The sequence below is a fragment of the Colossoma macropomum genome, unplaced genomic scaffold (genome assembly GCF_904425465.1).
Source record: "Colossoma macropomum unplaced genomic scaffold, Colossoma_macropomum, whole genome shotgun sequence".
NCBI classification, from domain to species: Eukaryota; Metazoa; Chordata; class Actinopteri; order Characiformes; family Serrasalmidae; genus Colossoma; species Colossoma macropomum.
The window spans coordinates 4782485-4800916 of record NW_023494796.1 but is presented as its reverse complement, the minus strand read 5'-3'; the positions used below and the strand labels follow the sequence as shown (position 1 = coordinate 4800916).

At 40.3% G+C, this 18432-nt stretch overlaps 1 protein-coding gene across 1 annotated transcript; it reads left to right on the top strand.

Annotated features, from left to right (window-relative positions):
- The first annotated feature begins 83 nt into the window (after nt 1-83).
- LOC118817011 (zinc finger protein 501-like) lies at nt 84-10205 on the top strand. Its single transcript, XM_036583653.1, has 2 exons — nt 84-382; nt 7742-10205. The coding sequence occupies exon 2, from the start codon at nt 7873-7875 to the stop codon at nt 9313-9315; it is 1443 nt and encodes a 480-aa protein (XP_036439546.1). The 5' UTR covers nt 84-382; nt 7742-7872; the 3' UTR covers nt 9316-10205.
- Nucleotides 10206-18432: the final 8227 nt, after the last annotated feature.

The window sequence follows — 18432 nt, the reverse complement described above, 5'->3', positions numbered from 1 at the left end:
ATACATTTATGAAAACACAACCAAAGATACAATATTTACAAATTAATAATGACAACTAAAAAACAAATAGACAAACCATGTCCGTCCTTTATTAATATAAAAACGAGTAAAAGTATGAAAAAAGCATGAGAGACTTCTACATGTGCGGTGATGCTTGTTTAATGTAAAACTATAAATTGTTTTATACTATTTTTTAGAAAGTGAATTATTAACATGCACATTCATTAATATTAAATAAAACGTATTGAGCGCTAGAAACTTTTATTTTGAAAAATATCCTCCCGGTTGCGGTCGGACTCCGCTCGTTGTTGTTGTAGTCTCCACACAGCGCGTTGTGTTTGGGGGAGACTCTGAAACGGAGACTCAGTCTGAGATTAGAGCTGTAAGTGCTGCTTTAAGCTGGTTTCAGTCCTTATATGTCGGTGTAACTGACTGATGAGGGTCTTTAAATGTCTGTTAGAGCCTCATTGATGGAAACGCTGCTCATCCTGCAGTGATTTAGAGGAGGAGCTGCTGTGATCGGGTTTGGGGAACTTATGTGTTTCTTCACGCTGTGTTTATTGATGTCTACCGTCTGAAATATTCAGATAGTTAATGTAAATATCTTAATTTGTGTGTGTTTGGGTGTCTCAGATGGTGGTTTGTAAATGGGCTGTGAGTCTGAGGAGCAGCAGATGTGGCTTTTCCCTTTCTGTGTATGATATGGAGGTGTTTTTATAAGAATACACAAAGCTTAAAGTGGGTTTATACACTGGCTGCAGCAGTTGATCATGTGATTAAGTGATTATTCTTTTTTTGTATTTATTTGTAGGATATGGGTTAGAATGTTACTGCTTAGTATAATCTTAAAATTAGTGTTTATCCTGCAGCAAATGACTCAACCAGACTAGTAATGTGTTCTGGAGTCTTTTTAAGGTTGAATCTGATCCTCTACATTACAGGTCCAAGGTGTTTTATGTAATGACATGAATTGCATGTATTGAATTTCAGATGTTCTTTCAGTAAATTGTGAATTACATAAACACAAATAGACTTTACACTAATTTTAGCTGTTTATACTGAGCTGATGTCAGAGAAATTGCATTAATAGTGGTTTATTGTCTGTACAATCAGCCTTTTAAAGACATGAGTACAAAATCTCTGGTAAATGTGATTCAGCTGCTTTATGTTAGCTGGATAATAGTTTGGGAAAATAGCCGCTGTTAGCAGTGGATTCTAGCTAGTGTAGCTAAATATAAACAAAGTCAATATCAAATTCGCAAATAAATATCAATGAGTCCATTATATGTACAAATGTGGAGAATAAATAGTAGTGTGTTCTAGAACAATATGAAGTGCATCCTGAGAGCTGTGAATGTCTAGGTGGGGGTGCACATTAATGGCAAGAGCTGGTAGAAGTGTCTATGATGGGTGTTTGCGGTGGTCTGTTTGGGGAGTTTGTTCTAGGGGGGTGTAGAGTGGGAGAGCCATTCAAAAGCTTGATGGTCTAATTCAGATGTGATGGGGCAGGTGGTCATATTCATGATGGAGTTATTCTTCCTGCAGATCTCTGTGGTCTGTGGTTTTTTTTTAATAGTCAATAGGGCTGTTGCCATGGCAGCATCACAGGGTGAGATTTCCATATTAAAATAACAATAGGCCTGACTTCTTACAATTATTACATAATCTCCTGACTGTGATTGTTTGTGCTGACTGTCATTCATTCTGACCATGATCAGTTTGCACAGTCATTAAATTTCACATTAGTAACTCTATGTAATTCTTTACTAGGCATGTGAAGATACACAGCATTTGATTTGAGAACATTTTATTCAGTGTGACACAGGGGTGTCTTAGTGTAATAAGCAGAAAAAATAGTGCCTTAATATGTGCCTCATGGTCATGCATTAATGTCAGTATGTTAATGTATTTTATTCATCAAATCCAGTTTATCACACTTTAGTTTTGTTATGACCTATTTAGCATCAGTAACATTAGCTGTGTGGCTAACTAACTTAAATTTTCAACATGTTTACATTACTGTGTGTGTTTAGTTGTTTGGTAACTGTCAGGCCTGACAGTTGATTTTTGACTTCAGACAAGTAGTTTAGGACTTTGTAACTTATATAAATCAATCAGAGTAAAGTATGTTGAAGCAGACAGACTTCTTTTGTAGAGTCATCATGAAATATGAGAGCTGTGCAAGTTTTCCTTTTGTATGAAGCAAAAGAAATTGTAGCATGTGCCACTTGTGATGATGATGCTGAAATGGTGTCCTATACCCCTGTTTTGTGCTAAATGACAAGTTAGGGCACTGCTGGTCAACTTAACTGTTAATAGGAATAGTTAAGTGAGTAGAAGCTGAACTGATCTCTGAAAGGCATAAAAGTAAAGATGAAATATTCTTTTAGATGTTTTAAGCAAGATCAGTGTGTTATTCTACCGTGCAGTGACACCTACACAAATATGACCTTCATGGAGGAATCATCAGAAGAAAACCTTTCCTGCATCCTCACCACAACATTCAGCATCAGAAATTTGCAGAGGAACGTCTAAGCCACCCTAACGCATTTTAGAAATAAAGTTAAAATAGAACTTGTTTGGAGAAATAAAGTGTGCAGGATTTCATGAAAAGAACACCTCTCCAACTGTTTAGCACAGAGGTGTATCGATAATGCTTTGGGCTTGTGTTACAGCCAGTGGCACAGGGAACATTTCACTGGTAGAGGGAAGAATGGATTCAGTTAAACACCAGCAAATTCTGGAAAGCAAACACCACACCGTCTGTAAAAAAAAAAAGCTGAAGATGAAAAGAGGATGACTTATACAACAGGATAATGACCCTAAACGCACCACAAAATCTACATTGGACTACCTTAAGAGGCACAAGCTGAAGGTTTTGCAATGACCTAAACATCATCCAAAATCTGGGGTTGGACCTCAGAAGAGCAGTGTATGCTAGACAGCCCAAGAATTTTACAGAACTGAAAGGCTTTTATAAGCAAGAATGCGTAAAAATCCCCCAAACAAAAATTGAAAGACTCATTTACAAGCTGTGATACTTGCCAAAGGAGTTGTTACTAAGTTCTGACTGTGCAGTGTGCCCAAATGTTTGCTTTAGACACTCTCTGGTTACTTTGAAACTGTAAATCATGCAGACAAAAAAGTAGTCTTGCCTAAAATATTAAAGAATTGTCATCTTTTAACTTTATGGCTTTTAGAAATCAGGTCATCTTTTACTCACTTAGTTTTTCACAGTAACAGAAAGTTTGACCAGGGATGCCCAAACTTTTGCATGCCGCTGTATATGGACTTGCAAGTGATTTATGATTGTTTTCCATAGCCACAGATTCAAAGACCGAGTTTTCAAGATACAGAAACTGATTTTCGGCAGAGAATTAGGTATCACTTTTATAAAGGGTGAGTGCCTAAAGCTGTAGATGTATCTAGTCAGGTTCTTAAGTATTTGAACAATGACAAGTTTTTTAATTTTGCCTCTGTACACCAACACAATGGATTTGAAATGAAGCAGTCATGATTTGATTGAAGTTTAGACTTTTATCTTTTAATTCAAATATATATATATATATATATATATATATATATATATATATATATATATATATATATATATATATATATAATGTATATAGCTCAAAGAGGAAAATCATCAACATTAGGAACTCCTGCTCAACTACACAGCTTTAAAAACCTAAAATATTATCACACACACACACACACATCACAAGATCATTTCCAGTTGAAAAATGGACTGCAGATATAGAACAATCATGTGAGCTCAACTTGCAAAACAACAGTGACATGTTGACAGTCACCGTCACACCTTCTGGTTTTGTCCTCATATCCATCATTTCTGGTTGGATGTCAGTTCTCAGATCCTGGGCTTCGGCATCCCCACCTGCCTCATTGTAGCAATACTTAAAGGGGTATTACATGTTTTTTAAAAAAAAATCAGCATTATTAAATGGTTAAGATGTAAACAGAGTCATTCAGTGTGGCTTGTTCTAAAACGCTTCAGAATTGTGGCACAGTGGTGGTGATAGGTACCAGACATCTGAAGGGTGTAATTTCTCTAAAAAAAACGGTGTCCAATCTGATTAACAAAGTGCCGCTGTGGCTCCTGGTTTTCATTCTAAACCAGCAGGACCACACATGACTCTTCTCTAATCATTTGGTCTCAGTCCTCAATCAACGATCATGTGAGCTCCTGCATTGTTAGAAAAACACAGCCACACCGGCCCTTTATGGATAAGATTGGACAGCTCACTCTAAATGTTTCCTCGTACAAGTTTATTGCATAAAGTTTATATAGTCAGTTATACAGTTTGTGAGACTGTCAATGTCCTCCCTATAAGGATCACACAGTTCCTCCGACACAGCTGTGTCAAAACAGTCTTTCAGAGCCTCTTCAGTCTTCCCAGACCATTTCTTCACTGTGCAGGTGACAGTTGGCTCCCCCATGTACAAGTGGTTTGTTCACAGGCAGAAGATGAACCAAGTTATGATTTGATTTTCCAAGGGGAGGGAGAGGCGATGAGTTATATGCCTCCTTCGTGTTGGCATAAAACAGATACAATATTGTATTGTCTCTGGTGTGACATGTTACATACTGTGTGAAGTTCGTCAGAGAGGAGGATGGAGAAACATGGTTAAAATCCCCTGAGATCAGAATGAGGGCCTGTGGGTGCTGTGTCTGCAGCCTGCTTACAGCTGTGTGCAGGGCATCATCAGCGTTAGAACGTACGCAGCTATTGTGATAATGAGTGAGAATTTCCTCGGTAGGTAGAACAGCCTCATGGTAACAGTTCAATGTCCTTACAGCAGATATCAGGTTTCTCATCCGGCAGCACCTAACACTAACAGTTGATCCCTACTGTAAACAATAGGGCTCTGTACGGGATCTCCAGACGTGGTCATGAACAGAGAAAAAAGTAGAGTGAGGACCAGGGCAGACTGTACAAGTTTGGTGTCTATAGTGCAAAAACCCTTGGCAAACAATCAGAAAGTACTCACAAGGTGCCATCTTGATGCAGGCCGTGAAGTCCACAAAGCATTATGGTGCAAGGTATATGGTTCTAGATATACAATAATAAAATATCTGAACTGACAAATGCAGATTTAAGATAAACCTCAGTTAAACCTGATATACACCACAATCTAGTGGCAGATGCGTGAATTTTAGGTGACACCATATTTGGGTTTATTTTAAACCACAGATGCATTTTAAACCACAGCTGCTGAGAACACAATGGTGGAGTTTAAGAACCCACTTGTTCAGGTTAAACTCTAAACCACAGATAAGCTAATGATGGTTCAATTGCTCCTTTATGTTTAACACAGAAAACATAGAAATACAGAAAAAAAACACTTCATACAGTTTTCTGTCTTCCTTCATACGGTTGTATGTTAGTAAGTTTTGGAAAGGTTTGGGTTTCAAATGAACATTAGCATGGAGTAAACAAATACACTCATAGAAATGTAGTACAATGTTACCATTTATTTGCTGAGTTTACTACAAACAACAGCTTTGGAAAGTTAGGACATCTTGTAAAAACAACGAAGTGATTTGTTAATTCTCTTTATTTAACTCAGAATAGCACAGAAAGAAAAGACTTCAAATGTTGTCACCGATTAACTTTGACCAACTGTATTTTGAAAATACAAATACAGTCAGAATTGGATTCCTGCAACATACTAAAAAGTTGGGAAAAAGGCCTTTTTTAGCACTGTTACATCACCTTTCTTTTTAATTATACTTTTTAATTATTTGGTAATTGATGGTACTAATTGTACCATAGTACCTTAGTAATTGTACAGTGGTACTAATTGTAATTGCACTAATTGTTTTTGCTTGATACAAGACTTGATGATCAACAGTCTGTGGTTGTTGTTGCCTGATGCTCCTCTTCAGGATATGCCATACACTTGCAATACAGGAATGATTCGGTCTGCAGACAGGCCATTCAAGCACACACACTCTATGTCTACGCAGCCATGCTGTTGTAGCAAATGCCGAATGAGGCCTGGCATTGTCTTGCTGAAATAATCATGGGCTTCCTAAGAGAAGACATTGTCTTGATGGCTGTATATATCCATCTAAAATTCTGATACACTCCTCTGTGTCAATGGTGCCTTCACATGTATGCAAATCAGTCACACCGTGGGCACTGATGGCCCCATACCATGAGAGATCTTGGCTTTTGAACCTTTCACTGATAAAAGTCTTGATGCTTTATTGTTTGGCCTGAAAAACTCTATCCATTTTTCACAAAAAACAAGCTGAAACATGGACTCATCTGCACAGCACACATTTCTTTGAGACCATCTGAAATGAGCTTGGGCCTAGAGAACTTGGCAGTGTTTCTTCTTAGAATTGATGTGTGGCTTTTTCCTTGCATAATAGAGTTTCAAGTTGCACTTGTTGATACTGCAGTTGTCTGTGTTAAGTGATAACAATTTTCTAAAGTACTTCTGAGCTCATTTGGCTATATTTAACACAGCAGAATGACAGTTTCTCATGCAGTCCTGTCTAAGGATTCAAAGGTTGCGCACATTTGTAGCAAAAGCGTTTCTAATGTGTATTTCATATTTCATCTGATGTTCATTTAAAGTAATTAGTATTATAGTTAAAATACAATATCTTTTATGAAGGGAATTCTTAAGGTTGAATTGTCTATGATGTCATTGCTATAACGGTCACTGTCACTGGTGTTATGTTCACATACATAGGGGTTACACATTCAACAGTTGTTCCTGGCCTTGACCTACATGGACTGAAATTTCTCTGGATTCCTTGAATCTTATTGGAAAATGATGTATGATAGATGGTGAACGAGCTAAATTCTTTGCAATCTTGCATTGAGAAATGTTACAATCCGATAATCTTTCCATGTTAGTGATATTTGTGCAACAATACTACACAGTATGCTAGTGCATCACTGTTGCCATGCCAGCCAAATCTTCCAACAGGTCTATGGCAGTAAAGAGGAGGGTTCTGCTTTGCCTAACTGGACAGTATACAAGCATTTTTAAGAGAGATTTCTTGGTCTTCCAGAACTTTCAATAGTTGTCCTTATGTTTCATTGCTTAAGGCCATTTCAAACCGAGGACGTTTATAAGCAGGAAGCGTTCAGATTAATTCATATTTTTTGTACTGTTTTGTGAGAGTCAATAACCTACAGTTCAAATGAGTCCATAGCTGTGAAGGGTGAACACCCTAGAAGTTTTGAAGGACCACAATTTATTTTGCTCTGAAATTGTCTATACATGACTAAGATTAAGGACTAATAAGAATATAAGCTCTGAGAACGTAACAAAAAAATAAACATGCAGCAAAATTCTTATCTCAGCTCTTTAATGGCCTTGCAAAGCAGAGGATCCAGTTACATTCAGTGGAAAAATATGGCAATATTTAGAATAAAGCATATTGAGTTTGGGATCACTTTGTTTACCACAGTATGTAATGGTGGTGGTTTTTGAATAATCCCAGTCATTTTAGCTAAGAAGAAATGCAGTGTAGCCAATATCTGCATAGTGACATGACACATGGCATGGTGACATGACTTCAGTGGTCTGTGTGTGTATTTATGGAGTTTGAGTAATTCGATTATTGGCTTTTCCTCATCAGATGGAAATTTATTCTTTCCTTACACTTTCTGCCAGTAGATGTAATTCTTGATTTGGATTAGACTAGTTTTGTTGCATTGCAAATTAAGTTTATATTTTCTTTTTTTTCTTTCAGAAATGAACAATGTCCTGTTTCAAGTCTTCTCCTGCACTTTCCTACTTAGCTTAAATGTGCATCCTTAGACACTGCAGGACATTCCACCAAGAAGAAAGTTACGCTGCCTAAACAGGTATTTATATAAGAATATGGCATCCAGAAGATGTTCTGGTACTTTGCAAACGTCATCTGGTACCCCCCACACGAACACATCACGCACACAAACACAGGAACACAGCAAAGAGATAAATCAGTACTGCTTGGAGTGTGGAAAGAGTTTTACTGCACTGAGTGCTCTCAAAACACACCAGCGCATCCACACAGGAGAGAAGGCGTATCACTGCTCAGAGTGTGGAAAGAGTTTTACTGAACAGAGGACTCTTCGACAGCACCAGCGCATTCACACCGGAGAGAAGCCGTATCACTGCTCAGAGTGTGGAAAGAGTTTTACTGAACAGAGGACTCTTCGACAGCACCAGCGCATTCACACTGGAGAGAAGCCCTATCAGTGCTCAGAGTGTGGGAAGAGTTTTACTAGACAGAGTAAACTCAAAATACACCAGCGCATTCACACAGGAGAGAAGCCATATCACTGCTCAGCATGTGGGAAGAGTTTTATTAAACAAAGTAATCTCCAAACACACCAGCGCATCCACACAGGAGAGAAACCTTATCACTGCTCAGAGTGTGGGAAGAGTTTTACTCAAAAGAGTAATCTCGAACAGCACCAGCACATTCACACAGGAGTGAAGCCGTATCACTGCTCAGAATGTTGGAAGAGTTTTACTACACAAAGTAATTTCAAAATACACCTGCGCATCCACACCGGAGAGAAGCCATATCACTGCTCAGAGTGTGGGAAGAGTTTTACTGAACAGAGTAAACTCAACATACACCAGCGCATCCACACAGGAGAGAAGCCGTATCACTGCTCAGACTGTGGGAAGAGTTTTACTGCACAGATTAATCTCCAAACACACCAGCGTATTCACACAGGAGAGAAACCATATCACTGCTCAGAGTGTGGGAAGAGTTTTACTCAAAAGAGTAATCTCGAACAGCACCAGCACATTCACACAGGAGTGAAGCCATATCACTGCTCAGAGTGTGGGAAAAGTTTTACTAAACAGTACCATCTTCAAACACACCAGCGCATCCACACAGGAGAGAAGCCATATCACTGCTCAGAGTGTGGACGGAGTTTTAATCGACAGAGTCATCTCAAAACACACCAGCGTATTCACACAGGAGAGAAACCATATCATTGCTCAGAGTGTGGACAGAGTTTTACTCAACAGAGTAATCTCAAAACACACCAGCGTATTCACACAGGAGAGAAGCCGTATCACTGCTCAAAGTGTGGACAGAGTTTTACTCAACAGAGTGCTCTCAAAATACACCAGCGCATTCACACAGGAGAGAAACCATATCATTGCTCAAAGTGTGGACAGAGTTTTACTCAACAGAGTGCTCTCAAAATACACCAGCGCATTCACACAGAAGAGAAACCGTTTCACTGCTCAGAGTGTGGGAAGAGTTTCAGGTTTTCAAAGACTGAAAGACTGAAGACACACAAGTGCACTAAGAGCTGATACCAGGAGTAATAAGTGTAACCTTAACACATTCTGGGTGTAAAAGTTTGCAGGAAACGGTAATTCTATGTCAGATTTCAAGATATTTTAGAGGAAAACCACCTCTTATTGCTTTACCCTTTTTGTAAAACATAACCATTGTGTTTTCCTGTACTGAACAACAAGTCACGCTCTTACACACAATGAGATGTGGTACTTCAGATTCCCCCAAAATGTGTTTTATATGTAATATATGTATATAAAAATCAAGAGGCTCTACATTCAATAATATAAGATCATCCTTCTCTTCACCCCGTCTCTCTCTCTCTCTCTCTCTCTCTCTCAGCCTGCTTCATTTTTTAGGCTTTTGTTTAATTAAGCCTTTCCATGTGAGGTAATGTGTGGTTTTGTGAACATGCTGACCGGTTGAGATTATTGTTCTTCATTTTCTGTATTATTCTTATTGTTCTCTATTATTTTTTATGTTCTTGCAAACTTGAAAAATCCTATTAAATTTCATAATCTATTCTTCTTTTGAAATTCACTTTTTAGTAAATGACTGGTCCATTTTACTGTCACATTCCAAGCACAAGTTTATTTATTTAAACCACCACCATCTAGGCAGCCGATCTGTGAGACAGAGAGTCTCCCTACAGGCTGTCACAGGATTAAAGGCATCAACTTTTTAGGACTCTTCATAGGAGGTCATTTACCCTTTTTCAAATCCCCCCACCTTCACACCATAAACAATCCATAGAGTTGTTAAGGCCCCCCAAAGAGATCTACATTTCTTCCCTTTTGTGTGAAGTAAGCCGTGACATGATGTAAATCAAATCAAATCAAATCAAATTTATTTGTATAGCGCTTTTTACAACTGATGTTGTCACAAAGCAGCTTCACAGAAATCCGTTTAGAACAAAGTTTCAACATGAAATGTAAATCCTCCAGGTGAGCAAGCCAGGGGCGACAGTGGCAAGGAAAAACTCCCTCAGAGCTGAGGAAGAAACCTTGGGAGGAACCAAGGCTCACATGGGGGGACCCATCCTCCTCTGGTCAAACTACATACAAAATTATTATTCTACTAATATTAATAGTAGTAGTAGTAGTAATAGTTAGGAGGTAGTAATAGTTAGGAGACTTCAGTGTAGAGTGGGCAGCCAGTCCAAGGCAGGTGGCGGTGACTGGGTTGTGGGTAACTGGTCTGAAGCGGGTAGCCGGAGAGCTCTACAAACAATCATCCAGCAGTGTCCGGCCGGACAGGTGGGCAGTCGTTTTCTCGGAAGAAAGGTAGGGAAATGGAGTTAGTTTAGTTTCTGTATGGGTGTATGTATAGTAGTATGTAAAACATTTCCAGAGTGTGGCTAACGACTCCGGCAGATCTGACTATAACAGCTTAACTAAAAGGAGAGAACCAAAAGGGCACACAGACACTGGAGCACCCTGAAACAATCTGGCATCCCTCCGCTCCACCTTCCACAAACCTGAGTGTTCGCGTGTGAGCGGCGGGACGACAGCACCAGCGTCTCAGTTTACTATAATTCCCTGTGTCCATGGACCCCTGGTTCTGCTGCCTTTAGCCAAGGGGAAACATTAGCTACCAAAAGCTAAACTAAACAAGTGAGTTTTCAGCCTAGATTTGAATATTGCGACTGAGTCTGAGTCCCGAACATTTTCTGGAAGATCATTCCAGAGTTTGGGGGCTTTATGAGAAAAGGCTCTTCCCCCAGATGAAACCTTCTGAATTCTGGGAACTATTAAAAAGCCAGCACTCTGTGATCTGAGTAATCGTGGTGGCTCGTAATGGGAAATAAGGTCTTGCAGGTACTCAGGAGCGAGCCCATGTAGGGCTTTATACGTCAATAAAAGAATTTTGTAATCAATACGGAATTTAACAGGCAGCCAATGGAGTGATGATAGAACTGGACTGATATGATCAAATTTTCTAGTTTTAGTGAGAACCCTGGCTGCAGCATTTTGAACTAGTTGAAGTTTACTTAAATTCCTGCTGGTGCATCCTGATAGTAGTGCGTTACAGTAATCTAGCCTTGAGGTAATAAAGGCATGTACTAATGTTTCTGCGTCATGCAGCGATAAGGCATTTCTTATTCTGGCGATATAGCGAAGATGTACAAAAGCTGTCCTAGTGATACTGCCTATGTGTTGATCGAATGATAAATCTGGATCGAGTATTACACCAAGATTTTTTGCTGCTGAACCTGGTATAACTGGGAAGTCAGCGAGATTTAAAGTTAAATCTGATAATTTATTTTAAGGTTTATGTAAACCTTTACATTTAATAGCTACCTTCTCAAATTATTATTAATTCAGAACTACCCCCAAAGGCAAGAACTCTTTATGACTACCCAGAGAGTTCAAGAATCATGCCCATGCTACGCTCCAAAGCAGAGAAATGGATTTTCATATAAGACTCTGCTACTGTGTGCACAGTGCCATACTGTAGCTGAATCAGTCATTTTTTTTTTTTGGTTTCAGAAATTTCAATTATTAAGTGTTTTCCTTGTCAGTTGTTATGATTATGTTGCTCCCAATTAGAAACTGTCCAAAGCTAAGATTTAGGTACCCAGACAATAAACGTACACTGTATCTGATTAGGGCCAAATGTGGTACTGCATCCGGTCCATATCCTCAATGCAGCGCCTTTTACAACAGTTGCTGTCACAAAGTAGCTTTACAGAGAATCCGGGTCCATGCCCCCATTGAGCAAGCTATGGCGACAGTGGCAAGGAAAAACTCCCTCAACAGGAGGAAGAAACCTCGAGAGGAACCAGACTCAAAAGGGGAACCCATCCTCCTCTGGTCGACGGAAAACAGCAAAGACACAAAACACAAAAGCAGCTTTACAAGGAAATCAGCATTACAGAAAGAAATCCGGGTCCAAGTCCCCATGAGCAAGCCAGTGGCGACAGTGGCAACTCCCTAGGGAAACAGGAAGAAACCTTGAGAGGAACCAAGACTCCGAAGGGGAACCCATCCTCCTCTGGTCGACACCGGATAGTAAACTTTGTTAGTACAAAAACAGGGAAAACAGGTGGAGCAGTGATTAATTTGATTAGTTTAGTTCATGCAGCAGCATCAGCATCAGTGGGGTCAGGTGAGGTTTGCACGGCGTAGTACAGCTTGGAGCTTGATGGTGGTCAAGCCGGTCCAGAGGGCTGGCGAGCAGTGGCACCCAATCAAGGCAGAAGAGGCAGCAGCATCAGATGCACAGGATGGGCAGCTGTTCAACTCGGCAAAGGAAAGAAAGAAAGGAAAAACACGGAGAGTCAGTTCTGTAATGGGTGATTGATTAATTTGATTAGTTTAAATGATTGATTAGTTCAAATGATTAATTTGATTAGTTTATGCAACAGCAACATCAGTGGGGTCGGGATTGTGAGGGTGAGGTTTGCACGGCATTGTACAGCAAGAAGCTCAATGGTGGTCAAGCCGGTCCAGAGGGCTGGCGAGCAGTGGCACCCGATCAAGGCAGAGAGGCAGCAGCATCAGAATGCACAGGATGGGCAGCTGTTCAACTCGGTGAAGGAAAGAAAGAAAGGAAAGGAAAAACACAGAGAGTCAGTTCTGTAATGGGTGACTGATCACAGATTGAAGTGTTAGCAGAGCAGCAGAGACTCTGGCAGGTATAGAACTGACAGGGAAAACTAATTACCAAAGGTTTGACTATACAAGTAAGTTTTTAGCCTAGACTTAAAGACTGAGGCTGAGTCCCGAACATTAATAGGAAGATTATTCCAAAGCCGGGGGGCTTTGTATGAGAAAGCTCTCCCCCCTGACGTAACTTTATTAATTCTAGGTACTAATAGTAAGCCAGCACCTTGTGATCTAAGTAGGCGTGATGGTTCATAGTGAGAGAGAAGTTCACTCAGGTACTGAGGGGCGAGTCCGTTTAGAGCTATATAGGTCAGAAAGAGAATTTTATAATCAATGCCAAATTTAACTGGTAACCAGTGTTGATAAAACTGGGCTAAAATGGTCAAACTTTCTGGTTCTAGTAAGAACTCTGGCTGCAGCGTTCTGGACTATCTGATGCTTGTTAAGGCTTTTGCTGGGACATCCAGACAGCAAGGCATTACAGTAATCTAGCCTTGAAGTAATAAATGCACAAACTAACTTTTCTGCATCCTGTAGAGATAATGCATTTCTCAATTTAGCAATATTGCTAAATATTGCAATATTGAGATGCAGGAAGGCTGTTCTAGTAATATTAGTTATATGTGCGTCGCAGGACAGATCAGGGTCTATAATGACACCAAGACTTTTAATAGATGAGCTTGATGCAACTGAGAAATTGTTAAGTTTAAGTGTTAAATTAGACAGTCTGTTTCTAGCCGCTTTTGGACCAAGAAGTAGAACCTGTTTTATCGGAGTTTAGAAGGAGAAAGTTACCCAGTCTTTTACATCTTTCATACAGTCTTCAATCTTGCTAAGTTTAATTTTATCATCTGGTTTGCTTGCTCAGTATAACTGAGTGTCATCGGCATAGCAGTGGAAGTTTATGCCGTGTTTACTGATAATGGTGCCCAGTGGTAGCATTTATAATGTGAATAATACAGGTCCTAAAACAGAGCCTTGTGGAACACCATACTTTACTTTTGCGAGGACAGATGATTCACTGTTTATATTAACAAACTGATAGTGATCAGTGAGGTAGGACCTGAACCAGGAAAGAGCTGTTCCTGTTACTCCTACAAGGTTTTCTAGTCTGTCTAGTAAGATAGAGTGGTCTATTGTGTCAAATGCTGCACTAAGATCGAGGAGGACTAACAAGGACACACTTTCTTGGTCGGGGAATAGTAATAGATCATTTACAATTTTTATTAGTGCTGTCTCTGTACTACGATGTGGCCTAAAGCCAGATTGGAATTTTTCATGGATTTGATTCCTATGCAAATAGGAACTAAATTGTTTTACAATAACGTTTTCCAAGATCTTAGATATAAAGGGGAGATTCGAGATGGGTCTATAATTTGATAGTTCGCAGGGATCGAGGTTAGCTTTCTTAATCAGTGGTCTAATTACTGCTAGTTTGAGAGTTTTTGGGATGCATCCAAGGCTAAGAGAGGAGTTTATTATTGACAGAATAGGCTTGGTTATTTCTGGCAAAATTTCCTTGAGTAAACCTGTTGGAATTGGATCTAACATACAAGTAGTTGATTTTGCGGAAGAAACGATTTTAACTAGTTCATTTTCTTGAAGTAAGGTAAATGATTTAAGCCTTTCTGCAGGGTTTATAGTATTCTCAAGATTGAGGCTAGCATTTTGGGGGGAAGCAGGTTTGAGGAGTTTAATTGTGTATTCTGAATTTTCTGCCTAATTTCAATTTTGTCACTGAAGAAGTTCAGCTATAGGCTAATGGCATCTGCGGTTCACTAACTGTTTTGTTCTCTGTTATTTTAGAGATTGTGCTGAAAAGTAATCTAAGATTATTTTTATTGTTTTCTATGAGAGGGGAGAGATAGGCTGAGCATGCTGTAGCAAGTGCTCTTCTATAGTCTATAAGGCTCTCCTTCCAGGCGGACTGGAACACTTCTAGCTTAGTGAGGTGCCATTTTCGCTCTGTCTGGCAGTCTGTTTTAAAGCCCGAGTGTGATCATTACACCAAGGGGCGAGTTTTTTCTGCCTTTTTATTTTACTTTTTAATGGAGCCACACTATCTAGAGTAGATTGAAAATTATCCTGTAAGAGCTTGGTCATAGTATCTAACTCAGCAGGATTAGATGGACAGCTGAAGTCTAGAGTGTGGTTGTGGTAGTGTGTGGGCCCCTTTATGAATTGGGTGAAACCAATGGAGTCTATAATAGATGTAAATGCCTTGCTTAGTGCATCTTGAGGATTGTCAAAGTGGATATTAAAATCTCCGACAACTATTATTTTATTTGATAGCGTTATTAGACTTGATAGAAAGTCAGAGAATTCCTGTAAGAACTGAGAATTCGGGCCTGGCGGCCTGTAAATTGTAATTAGTGAAAGTGAATTTTTATTTGTTCCTTGATCATGTATATTTAGTAAAAGAACTTCAAAAGAAGAGAATGTATAGCCTACTTTCTGGCTCACGCCTAAAGCTGTAGTATGGATGGTTGCTATACCTCCACCTCAGCCGCTTAAACGAGGGCTATGTGCATAGCTGTAGCCTGGGGGTGTGGCTTCGTTTAGACTGAAGTATTCATCGGGTCTAATCCACGTTTCTGTGAGGCACAGAGCATCAAAACCGTGATCGGTAATAATTTCATTTACAACGATGGCTTTAGGAGTAAGGGATCTTATGTTAAGCAGTCCTAGTTTTAGACCAAATGTGCTGTCACTGCAAACTGGTATAACTGGTCTGATATTAATCAAGTTACTAAAGCAAACCTTTCGAGGTTTTTTGATGCTTTGTTTAATTCGGGGAACAGACACAGTCTGAATTGGGAGAAAACTGAGCATTTGTATTTATAGAATAAGTATTTATATTAGCACTTGCCCTATTTACAGTATAAGTGCTAGCAATCGCATTATTTTTAGCAGTGACACTAGCATTATGAGCTGTAGTGTTTCTATTTTTGATGCTACTTACGTGGCCTTCACTCTGAAGTCAGCGGATGGCCCTCTCAATGTTCCATGAGAGAACTATGGATCCCAGACGACTAGGGTGGAGGCCATCCCTCCGGTAGAGCGCTGGCTGTTCCCAAAACGAGGCCCAGTTGTCCACATAGCCCAAGCCGTTGAGGGCGCACCAGCCGCGGAGCCAGGACTGCAGCGCGAAGAGCCTGCTGAACCGCTCGGATTCCCTCCTGTACGTGGGAAGCGGTCTGGAGATGACGATCCTGACGTCCGTTTTCTTCCTGCCGGTGTCCAGTAGCGTCTGGTAGTGCTCCTTCAGGACCTCACTACGTTGGTCAGAGAAGTCGTTGGTCCCGACATGGATCACCACGGTCCCGAAGGCGTTGCGTCTGCTGAGAGCTGAAGGGAGATGCTTGGCTATGTCTAAGACACGAGCACCTGGAAAACAAGAAACAGTGGCATGGCTGTTTATTCCTTTTACTTTAACATGGCGGACAATAGAACAGGACATTCTTTTATCTCCCACCTCCTCAGCATTGCCTTCTCTGTTCCCTCACTCTAACAGCGCCTTTCCTTGCATGTATCTCAGAATTTTCTAGCTCTTCCTCCTCCAGCACTGGAACGGCATCTTTTTCTTCGATGAAGATGCTATCTTACTCCTTGAAGTTCTGCAACTATTCACTGATGCAGCTCCTTCGATAGGCTTTGGTGGCTTCTATGGTGGCCGCTGGTTCACTTCTCCTTGGCCTTCAGAGTTTGCTTTGCTTTGCTTTCTCTCGAATCAGGCAATTCCTCTGCCTTGTGGGAACTCTACCTGGTCATCATTGCTGCACTTGGTGACATGAATGGACAAGACAGATTCTCATCCACTCCGACAACTCCGCAGTTGTTCATACAATCAACAAAGGATGTTCTAAATCCCTAACACTCATGCCATTCCTACGTCATCTTACTTGGCACTCAATCCAACATGAATTTATTCTTCAAGCCATTCACATCCCAGGCCATTCAAATGCTATTGCTGACTCTCTCATTTTCAATTCCAGAAATTCAAAGCCTTGGCACTTCAAGCAGAACCTCATCCTACGCTGACGCCTCCATATTTGGACTCCATCCTCCAACTGACCAGAACAAAACCAATTTGGTAAAAACATTCCTCTGTAGAGTAAAATTAACTCTTATCTCAGCCCATATGAACCTCTGGCACTGCTACTCCAACTCAGGCTCTCTCAAAAAAGCATTCACTCTGTACTTGTTTAAAATGAACTCTTATCTCAGCCTACATGAACCTCTGGCACTGCTACTCCAACTCAGGCTCTCTCAAAACGCCCAGCAATCAGACCCAATCTTTATCACAGAACCCGGCTCTGTTGTCTCCCGTTGCTGGTTCCACAAACTCTTATGCCTAGTTCTCTCATTATCCGGTTACCTTCCAGAGCGATTTTCTGCTCATTCCTTCAGAATCAGAGCAGCTTCTTCTGCTACTCGCCAAGGGCTCCCCGATCATACGGTTCAACTGCTCAGATGATGGTCTTTGCAAGCTTACCACGGCTACATATGAACTCAAATCCAGGACCTCCACCAAGCTCATGAATGGCTGGCTTCCATCTAAGCTGGAGTTTTTGGGGGTCGGCCTTCTTGTTACCTAGGGATCCGTACTGAACTCCAGCCCAAAATTCCTCAGAGTTCCCCTCCTCTCATTATTTCATTTACCAAGGCGTGGTCTGCATTCACAAAATAGCTATGACAATTAAACACTGAAAATACATGATAAGACCGAGTCTGCTACCAGAGGAGTATTGGGATTACTGTCCAGTTTAGAGTCTGACCAATACATTGGTTGGCCCAAATCAACCGATATTTGCTGTAGATAAAGTAAGACTTACTTCAGAATTCAGCAGCAAACTTTACACATCAAACTGCCGACTGCATATGACTAAGTAGGAGAAAGGGGAGGGGAATTTTTTAAACTAGGTGCATACGTTTTAATAGATCCAGCCCAAATGTGTTCTGACTGCTATATGGTAGACCGTTTAGGGCCATTAATGCTGAAGTCCGCAGTGCGGATCCGACTACTAGGAGGACTTTGTGATCGCCAAAGTAATCTGGCTGGAACATGCTTGCTGTCTGAGTCATCTCATATAACATTGCATTTCATGTCTTTATTTTTTTTTCTCTTTATAAAATAAAATCTAAAATAAAATCTATATTGATCCTTTTGATTTTTCATTTAAAATATTAACACATATGTAACATTTAAATTAAAATAAATATTTTCCTCAAATGTGTATGTGCCACAATTAATGGCACCCCTTCAGTTAATTCTTTGTGCAGCCTTTCTTTGCAATGGTAACAGCTCTGAGTCTTCTCCTACAACGTGATTGTAATAATGAGAATGGAGAACACATGGCAAAGTATCTGCGACCATTCCTCCATACAAAACTTCTACAGATTCTTCAGATTTTGAGGTCCACACTGTGGACTCTCCTCTTCAGGTCAGCCCACAGTTGTCCTTTGGGGTTCAGATCAGTGGACTGGAGTGGCCATGGCAAAACCTTAATTCAGTTATCAGGAAAC